This window comes from Tamandua tetradactyla, chromosome 13 (assembly GCF_023851605.1).
Source record: "Tamandua tetradactyla isolate mTamTet1 chromosome 13, mTamTet1.pri, whole genome shotgun sequence".
Lineage (NCBI taxonomy): Eukaryota > Metazoa > Chordata > Mammalia > Pilosa > Myrmecophagidae > Tamandua > Tamandua tetradactyla.
Genome location: NC_135339.1, coordinates 75824837 through 75842478, shown reverse-complemented (window position 1 = coordinate 75842478; position 17642 = coordinate 75824837). Strand labels below are relative to the sequence as shown.

The window sequence follows — 17642 nt, the reverse complement described above, 5'->3', positions numbered from 1 at the left end:
TTTGTGCATAGTATCAAGTAAAGATCTAATTTTCTTTTTGTTTCTTTCAAATGTTCCCAACACCATTTACTAAACAAATCACCTTCTCTCAAGGTATTAAAAATTTTTTTCTATTGTAGCAATGATTATATGATTTCATTTAAAAATACTTGCTGGCAGGTTTTTTTTTTAAACTAAGTATTATGTTTCTCATTTACCCAAAAGCTCAAATAATAAATCATGAAATACTAGTTTCTAAGTAATAAAATTACCTCATGATATACTTAAAACAGAATGCTTATTAAAAACAGAAACATGGCTTTAGAGAGAAAATATTTAATCTATTTCATGAAAAAATGTACAAAGTTTTAGAAAAGAGGCATTAGATTTCAGTGTACATTATAAACACATTCTTGCTCTCACGTATGAAACTTTTTCTGAGTTGGTAACAAAGACCACTTCATTCTCATTCCAAATGTCTATTGTTAACCCATGCACTTGAAAAAGTCACTGAAGTATACAGTCTTGAAATAAATGTAGAAATATACTGCTCTATAAAAATATATCAATTGGGCAACACGAAACACTTAAAAAATGCACACCAAGTAAATTATTTTAGAACTAGACTATGTCTAGAAATATCAATATATGAACTTGTAAATTGGATTTTAATTGCACATTTTATCTTTGGAGAAAAAAGTAAATATAATCAATCTTTGGAATGACAGATATGAAGTTAGCACAGCAGGCCAATTTTAATCTCAAAAATAAAACCACAAACTTTATCACACAAAAGATGGGAAAGAGTCTGTGTCCCTAAAATTTGACAGTTATGAAATGTTATAATTTGAAACAGTAATACATACATACCACATGACAAATTCTGAAATGTCCATAATTCACAGATAAAGTAATGATAGCAATTAAAATTTCTCTAAATAGGTTCTCAATGCACCCTAATAGTAAGAATTCAAAATTTTTGCTATGCTATAAAATATAATTAGGAAAGTATACTTCAAAATAGACAGAAATGAATTTTAGGCCACATAGGTATCATATCTTCTTTGAAAACAAATATTAGAAACTAGAAAAAAAATATCTACCACAACACAGTTATTCTGCCACATGTGCTATTTGTGAAACCATGATTCCTCAGTGCAACTTCTACAGAAATCATCACATTGTTTTTAAAGAGAGGGAAACCTAAGGTGTGGAGAGGAAGTGGTAGTATATTTTTTACAGGTAAATTTGGTTAATGAACATTGCAGGCATGCATGTACAATACATTTCCATTCTATGCAAACAAAAATTTGCTAGCATTTTGAACAATGTAATGAACACAGCCCATAATGTAGGTGCTCATGAAATTTGAATGTTTCTGATCAGATTAACGATAATGACTTAAAATTCTAAAAGCAGAAGTTAGTTACATGGCACAACTGTAAGTTTTCAGAAAAAAACCTGTCTGTTCTCATTCTTTATGAACATAGTACACTAGATAATCACACAAATACTATTTAAACTGTGCCTGTTTTAATCTGAAGGCTGTTTTTTTCTCTACTTCCCAGTAACATGAGCTCATTCCACTTTATTTCACATGTATATATATATATATAAGCAAGTATATTAAAAGCAGGGGATTTAATGGATGCCCATATAATTCATACTTTCAAGTTCTCAACACTAAAAAAAAAAAAAAAAACCTGACAATTTTGCTTAATTCCTTATTTCTGGAAAACCACCAGGTTTGTAAGTTGCTGCTTAAGAGGAAGGAATTCATATCATGTTCTTAGTTACAAAAATGCTTTTTAGTATATGCTTGTTCAGAGCTTTTTAGCGTATCAGCTTGCTGACACTGGTGGGGACATATATCTGGAAATATTTATGATTCATTCCTTTTAGTCCTGGGGCTTTGAATGAAACAAAATGCCCTTTGGTACACTTGAGCTTGACATGCCAGTGAAGAAAAGGGATCCACCAAACAATGAATTACTATAAGTAGGCAAACATTCCACAGCTATAGTTTTAACTTTCCAACTCTCACCTTTGAAAATAATTAAACCAAATCAGCACACAAAGAGATGAAGGGTGCAATCAGAGAAGCTGATTAGGGCTGCCTCTTGTTTCACTTCACCCAGGTTTTTTGTGGTCAGATGAGCAGTCTGAAAGCTAGAAACAGCCAGTCTAAATTGCAGTCTAATATGCGAAAGGGCCAAGGTTTGTTGATCATGGAATATATATAGGCAGATTGGTCAAGGCTCTAACTTTCTATTCTATCACTCTATTGCAAAGAAATGGGAGGAGAAGCAAACAATCATTCAAGAATAATACTGACTTACAGCTAGTGTGAATTCATTAAATAAACCATGTTTGTGCTACGAGAGGAGCAAAAGGCAATCTTGGCAATTAACAGTGAATTCTACTTTTAGAGTATGACTTTATCACCATCTCCTTAAATTGATTTTCTTACGGATTTCAAGAATGAGATTTTATAACATGACTAACAAATGCCTGTCTGCACCACAATACCATTTAATTTAAATTAGCAAACTAACAATGAAAAGATATTTGCTTTCTTGTATCTCGATGATCTTGAATCGTAATTACTGATATGTAGCATTTTGCATCTTTTTAATAGTAGCTACTGCTGGAATAATGGGTTGACTGTGGAGAAAACTTTACTATCATAGAATTGCATATATCTGAATCACTGTGGGGGTCCAATACCATAGTGATATTTATGAAGCAAGTAGAAAACTTCATGCGTATTAACAGATTTTCCAAATATTATGTTCCTAGAGCTCACTTTGGTTATTAAAACAAAATTTCCTTGAATATGAATAAGTTTCTTATGGTTTGAGATAGTCCTGTGCTAAGAATTCTGTGGCTTTATTATGATAAGCTCATCGAAAGCTATTTAACATATCTATTTGTTCCTCTGATGTACCCACCCCCCCAAAAAAAATTCAGGATATACCTGACTGAATTTAAGAGAAAAAAATCTTTTGGGAAATAATGACTATACAGCTAAAAGTGTATATTTAAAAGTCCAAAAGCTTAATATAATTCAGCATTCATTTTAATGAGTTATTTTTGGTTTCTTTGGCTTTATTAGTTATTATATAAAACTTTGAAAGATTTTTTTTTTAAAAAAAACCCGCAAAACTACTTTGAGAGGCAAAATAGCCTGGTGATTAAGCAGACTCACACCTAGCTCTGCTATTTCTTTAATATGTGATCTTGATTATGTTTGTATAACTGTATAATCTCTCCTTGCCTCAGTTTTTTTCATATGCTAAATAAGGAAAATAGTATCTCCCTAAGGTTGCTGTGAGGACTAAATAAATTAATGCGTACTAAGCACTTAGAAAAGTGCCCAAGGCACTCAAAAGATGTCAGCCATTATTCTAATTACTTTATTTAACTACCCTAAAGGTTTAAGAAGGCATTCATAAAAGTTTAATTAATATAAGTTGTTTTCATTCTTGATCTAGGAGTAGAGGTAGGAATTAGAAAACAGGTGCTAGGATAAAAGAACCACCACTCAGTATTCAGTCTTCAAAATACGTCAGGCACAACTCTAAGCATTAGACACTGATTTGGGGGCTTTCAGACCTTAAGATTTGTCACCAACATTCTGAAGCTTAGTTTCCATATCTGTAAAATGGATAAAACATCTGTTGTCTGATTCATAAGGTTTATTTTAAAGCTCAAATGAAGCAATATACATGAAGACACTTCGAAAACTATAAAGCACCATTACAGTGAAACTCTTTGTAAAGATAAAAGTATTCTGTTGCAAGCTGTTAGGCACATGTTACAGGAACGTGGTTCAGAATAAATATGTCCAGACTCTCTCCAAGGAAGTTCATAGGTCTAGTAGTCCCAGAAAGTCTTTATTTTTAAAAATATATATAACTGTAGGTATGCTTTATAACTATAATATGCTTTTTAAAACAGTGATACCCATTTTAAAACTGTTTTCTTCTTCTTAAATCCTAACTCTATGGAGAGTATTAACATATTGAATACTTGGTAGAGAAATATTTTACTATAGAAATTAGCGTTGCAAAGAAAATGTCAAGTCATGTGTCTTTGGTTATAAATTATTATTATCAATATTATCAACTAAGCCAATAGCTAGCAGGCTCATTAACTAATGTTAAGTGCTTTACAAATAATTTTTCACTGATTCCTCATAGCAACCCCATGAGGCAGGTATATTAGCCCCATTTTACAGGATTAAAATCCAACTGACTGCAAAGTACATACTCTCAACTACCTCACTACATTACACAATTAAAAACACCAGCAGGAGAAAAAAGCTACACATTTCTATCTTCACTACACTAAATGCTTAAGCAAAAAGAAATGGTAGATAAAAGGAATCTAAACAATGTTCTCATCTTTGTTAATAAAAGCGACTTCATAATAAGTGTTTACTATTCAGTTAATTTTAAATCTTTAAACATTTAATTTTTTCTAGTTTTGAAAATAATATATTGTTCAGTGTAAAAAAAATACAGAAAATTGGAATTAAAATTAAAACATCAATAATTCCATCATTGAGGATAGCTATTGTTGATATATTTCCTCTGCACATATTTTCATGCAATTGTGGCCTATGGAATTTAGTTAATTTTGGATGCTTGTTTTAAACAGAATGCCAAATTATGGCTGGACTGAAGTATTTTTGATTATCAGATATAAAATAATAGTAAATTTTGTGCAGGCAGAAAACTTTTATATCAGAGATGTCTTTAAAATATCTTTTAATATCTACATTTATTTCAAACTATGGAAAAACAATCAAAGGGCAATTTGTCTTAGTGGTATTAGCTCAAAAATATATCGGCCATAAAAGAAACGTTTATGAGAAATTCTTGAATTGATCTTATCTGTGTATGTATATACACACACACACACACACACCTATATACACAGACACACACCCACACATACTAAACTCCTCTTAGCTGTGTTAAGATTTTTAGCTTTCTGTAGGCTTGATAACACTAGAACTAAATATATTAAAAACAGCTGAGAAAAATGTTTTCAGTTACTGAACTTGGCCAAAGGTACACTTGTAGGTGATTAAACTGCAAAATTATCCCTTGTGAATAAGTTAAATATTTGCTTAAGACAAAATATTTAAGATAAGCAAAATATTACAAGGATCATACCCATTCTGGGTAAAAATTTTAAAAACGTTAACTATTTATAAAACGACATTGCAAAGATTGGAAGAAAAAATATTGACAAGCAGAATAATTTAGGACTAAGATTTCCAAAATTTTACCCTTATTAAACTATCACTGGAATAAAAATTTATGTAATAACAAAGGGAAAAGTTAAAAAAGAAAGTACAGAAGCCCTTATAGAAAAAGGAACACACAGGAGAGTCAAAAAGTTTTAAAAATAAATTTTCTAAGTGCTTCCTTTTATGTAAGAGGCTTATGTGAGTCAGATATTCTAGGAACCTTCTTATATTGTTTTAGTACGATTTACTCAAAGCCATACTAATCTATTATAAATAACATTTTAAATGTAAAAAAAAAAATGCAGACGTGCCTAAGCAACTATGAGATTGTTCAATAAGTTAGTTTTGAAAGCCAAAAAATACATAAGTCAAACCTAAAACTATCTAGGAAAACAAGGAGAAAATTACTGGATTCTAGAAAATATTTTTGGATTTTTAGTTAACATGAAATACATACATATGTAAAATACTTATGTCTATGTGTGTATTATACTGGAAAATAAATTATTAAGTATTTCTAAATTATTCAGTTAAAATTGTGTATACTTTTTTTAGAGAGTGAAACTATTTATGTCCTTAATTAGGAAATAACTGACTCAAAATATTCTCATCCCATCCAACGGAAAGGAGAAGTATAATAAATCAAATGTGATTAATAAATTGACTAAGACCTATTTGTAATAGAAGAGAATATTAATGTTATACATCCTTTTTTGGTTTTTGGAGGAAGAAAAGGTTTATGAGGCAATTAAAAGATTCCTTTTTATTTTAGATTTATGCTTCTCTTTGAAAAACTAGCTTTAGTAGATATACAAATTAAATCAGCCATGACCCATTATGTAGTTCCTGACTTTTGTGATTTTATTAATCTGAATAAAAGAAGACTGTATTTTCAAAACTATTTTAAAACGTAAAGGAAAGGACTGATGATGGTGCTTGAAGATAATAGTTGAAATTTAACACTGATTTTGAAGGGGGAAAAGGCATATCATACCATTTTGTCCATAAATATTTACTGATTAAATAAATATAGTTTACCTGATGTTCTAAAAATCTCATAAGATGATTAAATCATAAACATGTTGAATCAGTTTTAGGCAAAACAATAATAACAGGCTTTTAAACAGTTATATAGATAAATTATAATATCCATAAAAAAACTTTCAATATCTTCAGTGCCTATTTCTTTTGAGATTAAATGAATAAAATTTAAAAAGTGTTATCAAGTCACTAAGTTTTAGCCTTAATATTTTAAAGACTAATACATTAGAAAACACTACACCCATTGATAGCATTAATGTGCTTCACACTGAATTTTTCACTTTGAAGGTTTAAAAGTGGTTTTCAAAACCATCACACTAAATGCTCATAATTTAAATTCTGAATGTGGGAACCAAAACAAACAAACAAAAAAACCCACCAACAAATCTGCATTTAATGCATTTGCTTACAAGTAAAATGTAAATTTCTAAGACAACACATATATAAATTATCATCAGTTTCAGCTGTTATAATAAATTCTTTAAAGTCAAGTAGTATGACAGACAGTAATATGTCCCTAAATCTTCTTCTCTTTGAAAGTCATGATATTTCTGAATCTTATTCATCATGTGGTAAGAATGTACTCATTCAGAAAAAAAGTGAACAGAGTGGGTCCATATGTTCTTAGTGACCCAACAAGTTTTTTCTGTATAAAGTTATAAGGCATTAATCAGGATATGTTAAAACAGCAAACAATTTGTAATAAAAATAGATTATCACTCTCTTTTAAATATATCACAACTGAGAAAATCAAAGACAACAAAGAACATTTACCACTCAGGTACTCTTTAAACATCTACCATAATGAAAAGATTGTTTTTCTTAGCTTAAAACAGATCTCAAAGCCTTAAATGACAGGTGTCCTCATACAAGCATGGGGACTGGATTTTAGGTCAAAATATTTGATATTATTATCTGTATTCACGGTAAATTATATTATGATATATTCTATACCACAGTGTGCTATTAGTCTTAGGCCAAATAGCAGCATGAATTATAAAATCATGGTTTAAAAGATGGTCAATGACTTGGCTAGTCCACAGCCAGAATGAAGGAATCTGTTTATAATAAATAAGTAGAAAAGGAACACAGCTTTATTTTAATGTCAATTGCTAGAACTGAGCAATGGGTTTCTTGGTATCCCAGAGGCAGAAATAAAGCTTTTAAGTTACAGTGAAGATGAGAATGGGGGATGGGGCAGCTGTGGCAGTGGGTGGCTAAGTAGCATGCTAAAATACATACCTAAGCTCCACTGGAGCTATGTAACCTTGTTGTATTTCAGTTATTTGTAAAGGCTGAGTGAACGAAATTCCTTTCATCATACAGGCACTGCTGTCTGCGCTACAGTAATAAAGAAACACTCTTATAGATATAATGGCTTCAAGAGATAAACAATCACCAGGAATCTGTAATGATATTGTTGGTTGAGTGGAAATGCTCTCTATTTCTCCAGATGGTATCTGTCCTCGAAGAAGCCATTCATTGCCTAGAAAATAAAAAAACTAAGTCATTAAGACTGTATAAAAAGACAAGTAGGAAAGTAGAAAAACCTTTTGAAGACTTGATCAATAAATATTTATTCAAAACATCAAGTGCCAGGTATCGTGCTCTATGCAGATAAGATATACTGACCATCAGTGAGAAGCTACCAGTCAAATGATCTTTATATCAAATTATTAATATTTTCATTTGAATACTGTAAAATAAATTATTAATTTCTACCAAATCAAGCTGAATTTTGCAAATATGATCATCAATTCTTAATCTCTGAGGTGAAAATGAAACCTGCTAGGTTTCTGAAAGAAACACAATATATATATTGTGTATATATGTGTATATTTGAGAAAATAGATCATTTTTACCAAAAAAGATAAAAGTCTTACAGGATATAATATGAAAAATACAGAAAAAAAAGACCTTTAAAAAATACAAATGTATGGACAACTCTAGTGACTCTCAAGATTACTGAATATTCAAAATTAACAGTCAAAACATAACAGGGATTTCTTTGGAAATAGGTAACATTACATATATTATTTCCATGGGCTCAAATAATGTAAAAACTAAGAGATTTTGTCCACATCATTTTAATTCATAAAACTCCACCTAGATAGAGATAGGTTCTTTACTGGGATTATAAGTAACAGTGCTGAACTATCTGTGAATATAACCATATATTCTAAAGGGGTTATTTAGAATCATTTATGGCAGCAGAAGGAAAGCTAGAGGATAAAATATGGGAATGTGTAACACAGTGAGCCTTGGGTGGATGATGTTTATGATGAACACTACAAATATAAACGAGTTCTTTCACAAACTAGAACAAATATGCAACATTTGTTCAAAGAGTTAAGAGGAGAGTGGTATATGGGACAACAAGTACCTAGTGCACACTACAGATTAGAGTTAACAGCAATATCTCAATATTCTTTCATTAACAGTACCAAATGTACCATGCCAATAACAGGGGTCAACAAAAGGGGGAGCGAAGAGGATGGGGTGCTTTGAGTTTTCCTTTTTATGTCTATTTGTTATTTTTCTTTTTGGAGTAACAAAAATGTTCTATAATTGATTGTTGTGATGACTGCACTGATTATATTGTGAGATAGTAACTGTACACTTTGGATGGATTATATGGTATATGACTACATCTCAATAAATTCTGCATGCAATACGCAATAAACTTCACATAAAAAAACCAAAAAACTCTATTGAGACTTAATTTTCAGTATAACAGAAGTCTAACAAACCATTAAAAAATGTTAAGCCTTTTCATATTATAATTTCTCTAAATATCTTTATACATCCAGGGCCTTCTTTCAGAAGGAACACGTGTGTCATATTGAGGAAGTACAGCTTATACTGACATTCAGCTTTAGAACGTAGCAGATATTAAAAGCCAGGGTTTAGAAACGTATGACATGCTTTCCTGCCATCTTAAATAAGGCATACTGAACATAATTAATGACTTGGGGCCATCTTTATAAAAACAGACTATTGAGTAGCGATGAAATTCTATGTCTACTTTTTAGCTTTTTCTGTCTCTTTCCTTTGCTGGAGTCAACATTTTTGATGCCAAAATACCTGTCTCTACTGGCCCTTTCCACGTCTCTTTTAGTATACTGTTTCTAATATTCTGCTGATTTTTTGATGAAATATCAAATTTAAGATAAACATGTTAAATGAGAATGAGTGAGAAGGTGAAATGTGATACTCTAAAGAGTTAAGTGCACAGCTTTTATTCAGAAGCTACTGAACAACCATTTTTAGTGTTCTTTGGCATTCTTGGCTTATTTCTGGACTGAATATGTTTTACTTAATGTGTGATTTTGAAAGAATTCAGATTAGTAGGGTATGTTTTCTATTTTTAGTCAAAATAGGAAAATAATGAATTGTGATATTTTAATGTCTAATTATAGAAATAAAATATTTTAAAAATATTTTTATTTACATGGCATGTAGGATTTGTGAGGTTAAAGTTATGTCAGTGATGCTTTTATGTTACTTTTTATGAAATGGGAGAAGGCTTAAAACTTTTACATTTGCAACCACTTAATCTGATTACACAGATTAAGATCCAGATAAAAGAATTATTTCTCTCTCTAAATAACCAGGCAATAAGAGAAAATGTCCTTTAATCTTAGGTATACAAATACAGCCTATAAAATAAAAAATTTTCAAAAGTCTTAAATTAGGATTCTTGCCTGAAAACTTATTCACCCCTGTTAATAAAAATGGAGCCAACATCTCAGACAAATGATGACTACCTAATTATTTTCTCTATAGACTACTTCACTTCCCTTAATACTACCTATATATCTCAATGACTCAATATTAATTAATTTGTGTTTGACAGAGTTAAAATAAACACATTAATATGTCAATATGCCATGCTAAAAATCAATACACTGCTCTTTAATAACAGAGAGAGAAATTAAATTAACAGTGACTTCCAACTGATGTAACACTTCCAGACTCAAGGTCACAAACAGAACAGGTAAACTGGCTGAGGAATGGCCAGGGTTTGAGTATTCTTCTGTCCACACACACCCTCCTATTTCTGCACAGCGTGTGTGTATGTGTGTGTGCAGGAAGGAGGGTTCTATGAGCCTGGAGCTCAGTCACTCCAGAGCCATTCTATCAAATTCTAACCCACTAGTTCATTCTGGCTAGTCTAGCAAGATCTCTCTGTCCTCTTTGGTTTGGATACCTATTTGCTGTTGCAGAACCTTAGCTGCTGCCACTAAGAATGTACAAGGTAAGAAGGCATAAAGTCTGGATTTGGGTAATGTGCAAAATAAAAGTGTGTGAGAGGGTATGGGAGGAGGAATTGAGAAGGAAATGGAAGATTGAGTGAGAACATGTGAAAGAGCATGAGACCAGGGCAGGGAAAATTAGAGATAAGAAGTCATAATTTAGAGGTACTGGACCACTAATATTTTACTTTAAAATTGTTTTCATATTCTCCATTACAGATGTTGGAAAGCACTATTATAAAGTAAACCGTATATAGACTCCTTATCACTGATTTATAAGATACAATATTGAAATAAGGAGCTAGTTTACACTGACTCACATACAAATTCTAGCCTTTACATAATTTACAGTAACTGAATACTCTGAGAGTGGACTCAAATAACAAGTGTCCTTTGATTTAAAAAGACACACGTTATTAGTGAGGGTAAAATCTCTGTCTAGATTTTTTTTTATATTAATTCATTCGTATTCAATTACATATTCTCCAACGTTTTATTTCTCTACTACAATCATATGGAATACTTTTTTTTTGTATGCTGTAAGGCGAGGTCACACGTCATTGTTTTTCCTTGTGAGTATCTTGTAGTTGTAGCACCATTTTGTTAAATTTCTGCTTGTTTGTTTTTTTGTTCGTTTGCTTGTTTGTTTTTTTTGAGAAAGTGCATGCGCCAGGAATCAAACTCGGGTCTCTGACATGGCAGGCAAGAATTCTACCACTGAACTACTCTCACATCCCCATATGGAATACTTCTAAAACATAGTTTTGTGTTTTTTTGCATTGGTAGGCACCGGAAATCGAACCTGGGTCTCCAGCATGGCAGGTGAGAATTCTGCCACTGAGCCACTGTCGCACTGCCCCAAGATATAGTTTTGACATCCATTTTTGTCGTAAGCTAATGGGGTTCAAATTCTACCTCTGGTATTTCTAAAGAAAAAAAAGCAGTTTCAGGCTTAATAGCTCATATATCAAGTACTGATTCTATTGGGATAAAATGAACAGTAATTGAAAGCTCCAAAGCATTTAATAGGCATTATTTGGAAAAGTAAAAACTAATAAATAAAACAACCAAAGAATTGAATTTGAAAGGTCTTATGTCAAGTTACTTCAGTTACAAGAAAGCAGATGTTTTTTCAAATTTTATACTTAACTTGAAAATCAATTTAATTCTTTAGAATAAAATCTGTGAAATTTTTATCACTGCATTACTGGAAAGTATAGAAGTAAGCACAATTTATGCTGGATCAGGACTCTAGAAATCTAGGTTGATAGATCACCTGACTTTGAGGCAGAACTGCTAGTTAACACTATTCAGAGTTTCTACCCACACTGCCTACATATTTGTGGCTATACTTGCCTGGAAAAAAATAAACTCCCTGTTGACTAGTCTGACTTTAAATTCCTGACAGGTAAGCTCAAGTAGACCCTTAAGGCTGTTCAGCAATCACACTATATTTCTCTAGTCTAGTCACTCTCCCACTATACCCTCTTCTCTCTTTAAATTTCTAAAACCTTCTCCTTCCCTCTCTTACTCACCCTAAGCTGATGGCCTTGCTCCCCATTGTACTGAGAAAACAGAAACATTCAACAGAGCTTCCACGAGCATCTCCCTCCACAGGTACCCATCTGGGCTCAGGGCCACACACCTGGGTCTTCTTTCCTTACTAAGGAAATGTTCATCTTCCTGTCAAAGGTCACCTGATTCCATCCCCTCTCACATCTTCAAGGATACAGCCCCACCTGCCCCCCACATATCATCAAGTGTTCTGTTAGATCTTTGACCTCAATATAGCAAACATGCTGTTTTCTCAACTCTATCTTTCCTTCTTGCAACTGCCATATTTTGTTTTTCTCTCTCTAAACTCTTGAAAGAGCTGCCTAGACATGCTTTTTCTAGTTTCTCTCCAATCCTTTTTGATCCTGTTCTAATAAGGCATTTCCTCTACCATTCCAAGAGGGCTCTGGGGAGGATACCAATGATTTCTACTATATATATCAATGATCAATTCTCAGTCCTATCTTACCTGATCTAGCAACAGCATTTGACATAGCTGATCACTCTTTCCTCCATGAAATCCTTGGCTCCTAGGAAACTGTATGCTCTTAGTTTTCTTCCTACTTGCTTTCCCACTCTTGCCTTCTTTGCTGGTTCCTCTTTAATTCCTTTTCTTCCTTGATCTCTTTGTGTTGAAATGCTCTAGAACAGTGCTGCTCAAAGTGTTGTCTGTTGACTGGTGCCAGCCCACAAACCATGATGAGTTAAGTACAGAAACTGAGAGTAAACATTTGGAAACCTTAATAGCATTTGACTTTGTTATGACATCCAAATGTGTAATCAGTTGTTTTGAATTTTGTATGCTTTAAAAAAAATTCACTTCATTTCTAGGACTCTACAGTTGATTTAAAATGGAATGGCATAATGGAAAGAGCAGAAAACTAAGAACTAGCAGAACTGGATTCAAATTCCAGCTTTTGACTTAATTCCATATATACCTTTGGGCAAGTAACTTCATCTCCTTGAACCATTAGTTTCCTTATTTATAAAATAAGGGGATCATAATAGATGGTGTCTCTTGGTGTTCTTCAACTTTAAAATTCAAGGACCGATAATATTCTGAGACCACAGTACTCTGCTTCACGTGGTGGACTATCCTAAGAGGAAAATTATTATATTGCCTAGAGGCAATTATGATTGAATGGACCTAGTCTGAGTTAAAGAGCATTTGTAGGATTTTTCCTCTGAAGGGAAAAAGAAAAGCATCTTTAGCCAAACACCTAACGCTTGAAAACAATAAAAATTGCTTTTTTGCTTGTTATAAAATGTTCACAACCAGCCCTTACAATACCAACAAGTATTCTCAAAATACTATTTAGGAATATTTGATAGTCTTGATATTCCTCTAATACCATCCCAAATCAGTGGGTGATGCTGAAAACTCCCTTTACTATTTAATCCCTTTAGTCTAACTTGTTAATTTCTGTGAAAACAGACTGAAAATAGACTTAGTGTATGAAGGACCAGAAAGAGATTCAGAGGGGAAAAAAAGGAGTGCATAAAGATTACCGGAATAAAGAATTTTAGGAAAAGATGTTAAATAAGAAGGCCCTGCTCTATTTTTCTATTTCAGACATACAACTCTAAGTGGTTCTTTTTGGGAAAAAGGAGAAAATGAAGAACAAAATTAGAATAAAGGAAGAGGGATAGGGAAATCCATATTCCAAAAAACAGGACTAAAAACTGACATGCAACTTTGGGTGAGTGACTTTGTTCTTTGATAAAAAGGAACAAAAAATTTCAAATCTGCCAAAGTATGGTTAGATCTGGATTCATTTCCTGCCCAACTATAGAGTAAAAATATCATGCAACAAACGAGAAAAATTACTAAAATAAACATCAAGAACTTATGGAATATTTGTGCTTGCAAGATTGTACTCATACCTTCAGCTGTTAGAAACCAGCAACTGGCTACTCCTTCAGTTAGCTTTGTTTCTGATGGGAAGTCTAATCTTAGCTTGAACTGAAGAGTCTGGCCTGGAGATGCAGTCACTGAGGACAGCCTAATGTTTGGAGCAGATTTAGGCAGTTTGGGTAATGTCTTTTGTTTTTCTGCTAGGAATGGACCATCTACTACAGCATTTTCAGATGTGAAGACTGGGAGCTATAATATAAGAAAATGTGTTATTAAAGCACAAGTACTTTATGATAATTATAAGGTGAGAATGCTTATTTTTAGGCTTTAGCAGAAAAATGCAAGCTCTATAGCAATGAAACCTTAATTGCCATTCTAGTCTATCTTCAAAATTATTTTGTAGATACAGAAAAATACCAACACAATAACTGAGACGTAACTAAATCATCTAAAATGTCTATAAATGGTGACAAATTACAGCAAAACTTTTATCAATTTAAATGTAGTGGATGCAATATACATTCTCATTATTTTCATTACCTACTAGAAGAAGATGCACTCATCTCATATCAAAGATCTATGTCAAGAGAAATGATATTCATGTTACGGTAGTAATCTGTTTTTTATTTTAAATCACATTCCATGGAAATTCCTAGAGTTTTAGGGAGAAAAAAATGACTGCACTTTTTTTTTCAAGCAAATGTGACATTTCAGGAGATAGTTTGTAGGAGACATTTAAAATTCCCCTTTAAAATGTTAAGAGATATTAGTGACAGACCCTTCCAATATGAAATATTTAGAACTGCCATAGCCCAAACACCCCTAAAGAGAGGGATCGAAAGATCAAAGGTGATGGTAGAGTTTTACAGAGAAGATAGCACTTAACAAATGAATATGAATGCTGAATCATTAAATTGATATCTTTTAGTCTCCAGTATTTTAGAGCAGCTAAAAGTAAAAACCTAAAATTGTGGAATTGTAACCCAAGTCAATCTCTGAAATATGTTCTACAACTAATTGTGGTGCTGTGCTTTGAAATTTATAGTTTTGTATATATGTCATTTTTCTCAAAAAAAGAAGGAAAAAAGTCAATTGTGATAAAAATATTTGAACTCTCTAGCCTCCTATATTCTGGAGCAGCTTGAGAGGATCGTATGGTAGCCCATGACAAACTCTGGGATCTGTCCTGTAACTACTTGTTGAAGAGTGCATTGAAAACTATTGCTTTTTTTTTATTTGCTTTGTATGTATGTTATACTACACAATAAAAAAAAGCTATAAAAAAAAGGATACTAGATGCTTTTAATGGGGAAGACACAGGGATACAATGGAGGAGCAATCGAACTTGGACGGCTCTGCCAGAAGGTTTCCCATTGAGGTAAAACAATGAAAAGTTAGAAGAGATTATGGTGCATGTTATGAATGAGTCAGAGATTGCAGCTGTTCAAAGATGACCTGGGTTTTGTTAATTTAGTGTTTGGTGGTGTGGGTGATAAAATTCTGTACAATGGTAGAAGCTCTGCTAATACTAAAATACCCAAAGCGGGAGATCTCAGCTTCAACTCCATACCTTCCCCCCAGCTAGCCTATTCCCACAGCACCAGGCACTAAGAGAGTTCCAGTGGGTCAAAATCTGCCCACTTCTTACAGCACCTTCCACAGTGTTCTTTGTTACTCTCTCTGATTTTTCTCATTCCCTTGGTTCTGACATTTTTGACTCTTTTTTTTTTTTTAATTTTTCTTACCTCCTCAAATTTAATGATCGATATGGTTTCTCTAGCTTGAATCACTGTTCCCAGATTTTGAGAGCAGAGTTTTAAATTTTCCCTAAGATTCTGTGCATTTTCTGTGGCTCCTGAAATCTATTCTGCGGCTCCTAAATCTATTCTGCCCTCTTCTGATTTCTATTTACTCCACTGGTTTCCATATAACTGCAATCCAACAAAATGCAAACTTTCTAAGATGTTGCATATATTTACTATGGAATTGTTCAACATTTAAAAATAGAATGTAAAATTATTTGATCTGTGTAAACTAAGCTTTCCTATTAATAAACAAACCATGTATACATTTAAAAAAATGTTATGAGAAGTCATGCCTTTATCTCTAAAATTTGACCGGAACTTATAAGTTTCTTCCAGTTTAATTTTCAATGTTTTGAGAAACATGGCTTCTAGGGCTTCCTTTGGAACATTATGTGGTAATGGATTAACCACAGGAAACAAAGATTACATTATCTAAGGATTAATGTAAGAATCATTAAAAAAAAAAAAAACCCTAAACCCAACCCACACAGTACATATGTATACAGATTTGAGTCTTAAAAACAGATTTGAGTCTTCTATTTTTTTCATCTCAAACTTTCAGCATACACAGAACTTTTATTTTAAGAACAAGATATCTTTAAAGTAGTCCTACTTTCTAGTTATCAAAGTATACATCATACACATTCACACACTGTTCTACCCACCATCTATCAAATATACTGATGGAGATGGCCTACCCCAAAATTACTTGGTCAGTGCTGTGAGACTCTTAGTATGATCCTTAAAATAATACTCATTAACTTATACTCCAAGGTTACTTACCAGAGAAATTATTTTTGTTTCTAAATCTATCACTTTGATCTGATGATTATTTGTGTCTGCTATATATAATAACTGACCATTTTCTCCAATACACAAGCCTCCTGGTTCATTAAAAGTTGATTCTGTAAAATCGGAACTGATAACATTACTTGCAACTCCTGTTCCTGCGAGTGTTGCACAGTTTTTTGTTTTTGGATCCACAACTTTAATCTAAAGAAGAAAGAACAAAAATTTATGTATTTGAAGATCAATCTCATATGGTATGGAAAAGTGTATATCGAGCAAGCTAGAGAATTTCCGATTGCCATTAGTATTCTCAGTATATCTGAGCTAAAAAATTAGTATTTTCAGAAAAAGAATAGGCATTTCCATATTTTCTTGAAAAGTCAAACATTCAAATTACACGTGTTTAAGTGTAATGGAGACATTCCATTTTGAGAGCTAAAACTGATGTAAAATTTCTAGCTATAGCTTGTCTTCTAGACATAATCTCTGATGGAATTATTTTTGAAATTTTGTACTTACATTTTTTTCTTTTTCTTCACAATGGGTCATACTTTCACAATTAAACTGCTTTTCTTCTTATGACCATCTAACATTGGCTAAAAATTTGTTACTTTTGTTAAACTTAATGATTCCCAATTATGTCCTGATCTATTTATGGTCTCTTATCATGAAGTGTTAACATTTATTCTCCACTGGCTTGTATAAAAAAGGAAAATGCAATAAAAACTGAAAAAATTTAATAGACAATGCAGTAAAGACAAAAACAGAAAAACTGCTGAAAATGGAATTATTTGCTAACAGGCAGTACAACTATAAAACAATTCAAATATGTTTATTTATTATCTGACATTAATTTCCCTATTACCAGCCTTCTCCTTATTTACTGAATATGCTACTAGCAGCTTTGATGGGCTGCAATTCACAACTTTTGGTCATAGCCACTGGGGCAGTTTAGTGCCTTCCCCAGTTCAGCATACTTGCATAATCTCTTGCCAAGAAATAACCAAAAAAAGAACAGAATAAGATTGAATATAATTGTCCTAGACTGTAATCCTCTCTATATTTTAAAGTGGCAGTTGTAGGAGGCTCTCATAGATCTTTCT

General features: G+C 32.4%; 1 protein-coding gene across 1 annotated transcript in view; it reads right to left on the bottom strand.

The window, feature by feature from the left end:
* Positions 1-280: 280 nt before the first annotated feature.
* NHLRC2 (NHL repeat containing 2) overlaps positions 281-17642 on the bottom strand; it is a 73937-nt gene continuing 56575 nt past the window's right edge. The window contains exons 9-11 of the mRNA XM_077126089.1: positions 16534-16743; positions 13975-14194; positions 281-7766 (exon numbers count right to left, since the gene is read on the bottom strand). Coding sequence (XP_076982204.1) covers positions 7510-7766; positions 13975-14194; positions 16534-16743 — 687 coding nt within the window. The 3' untranslated portion in view covers positions 281-7509. The remainder of the gene's footprint in view (positions 7767-13974; positions 14195-16533; positions 16744-17642) is intronic.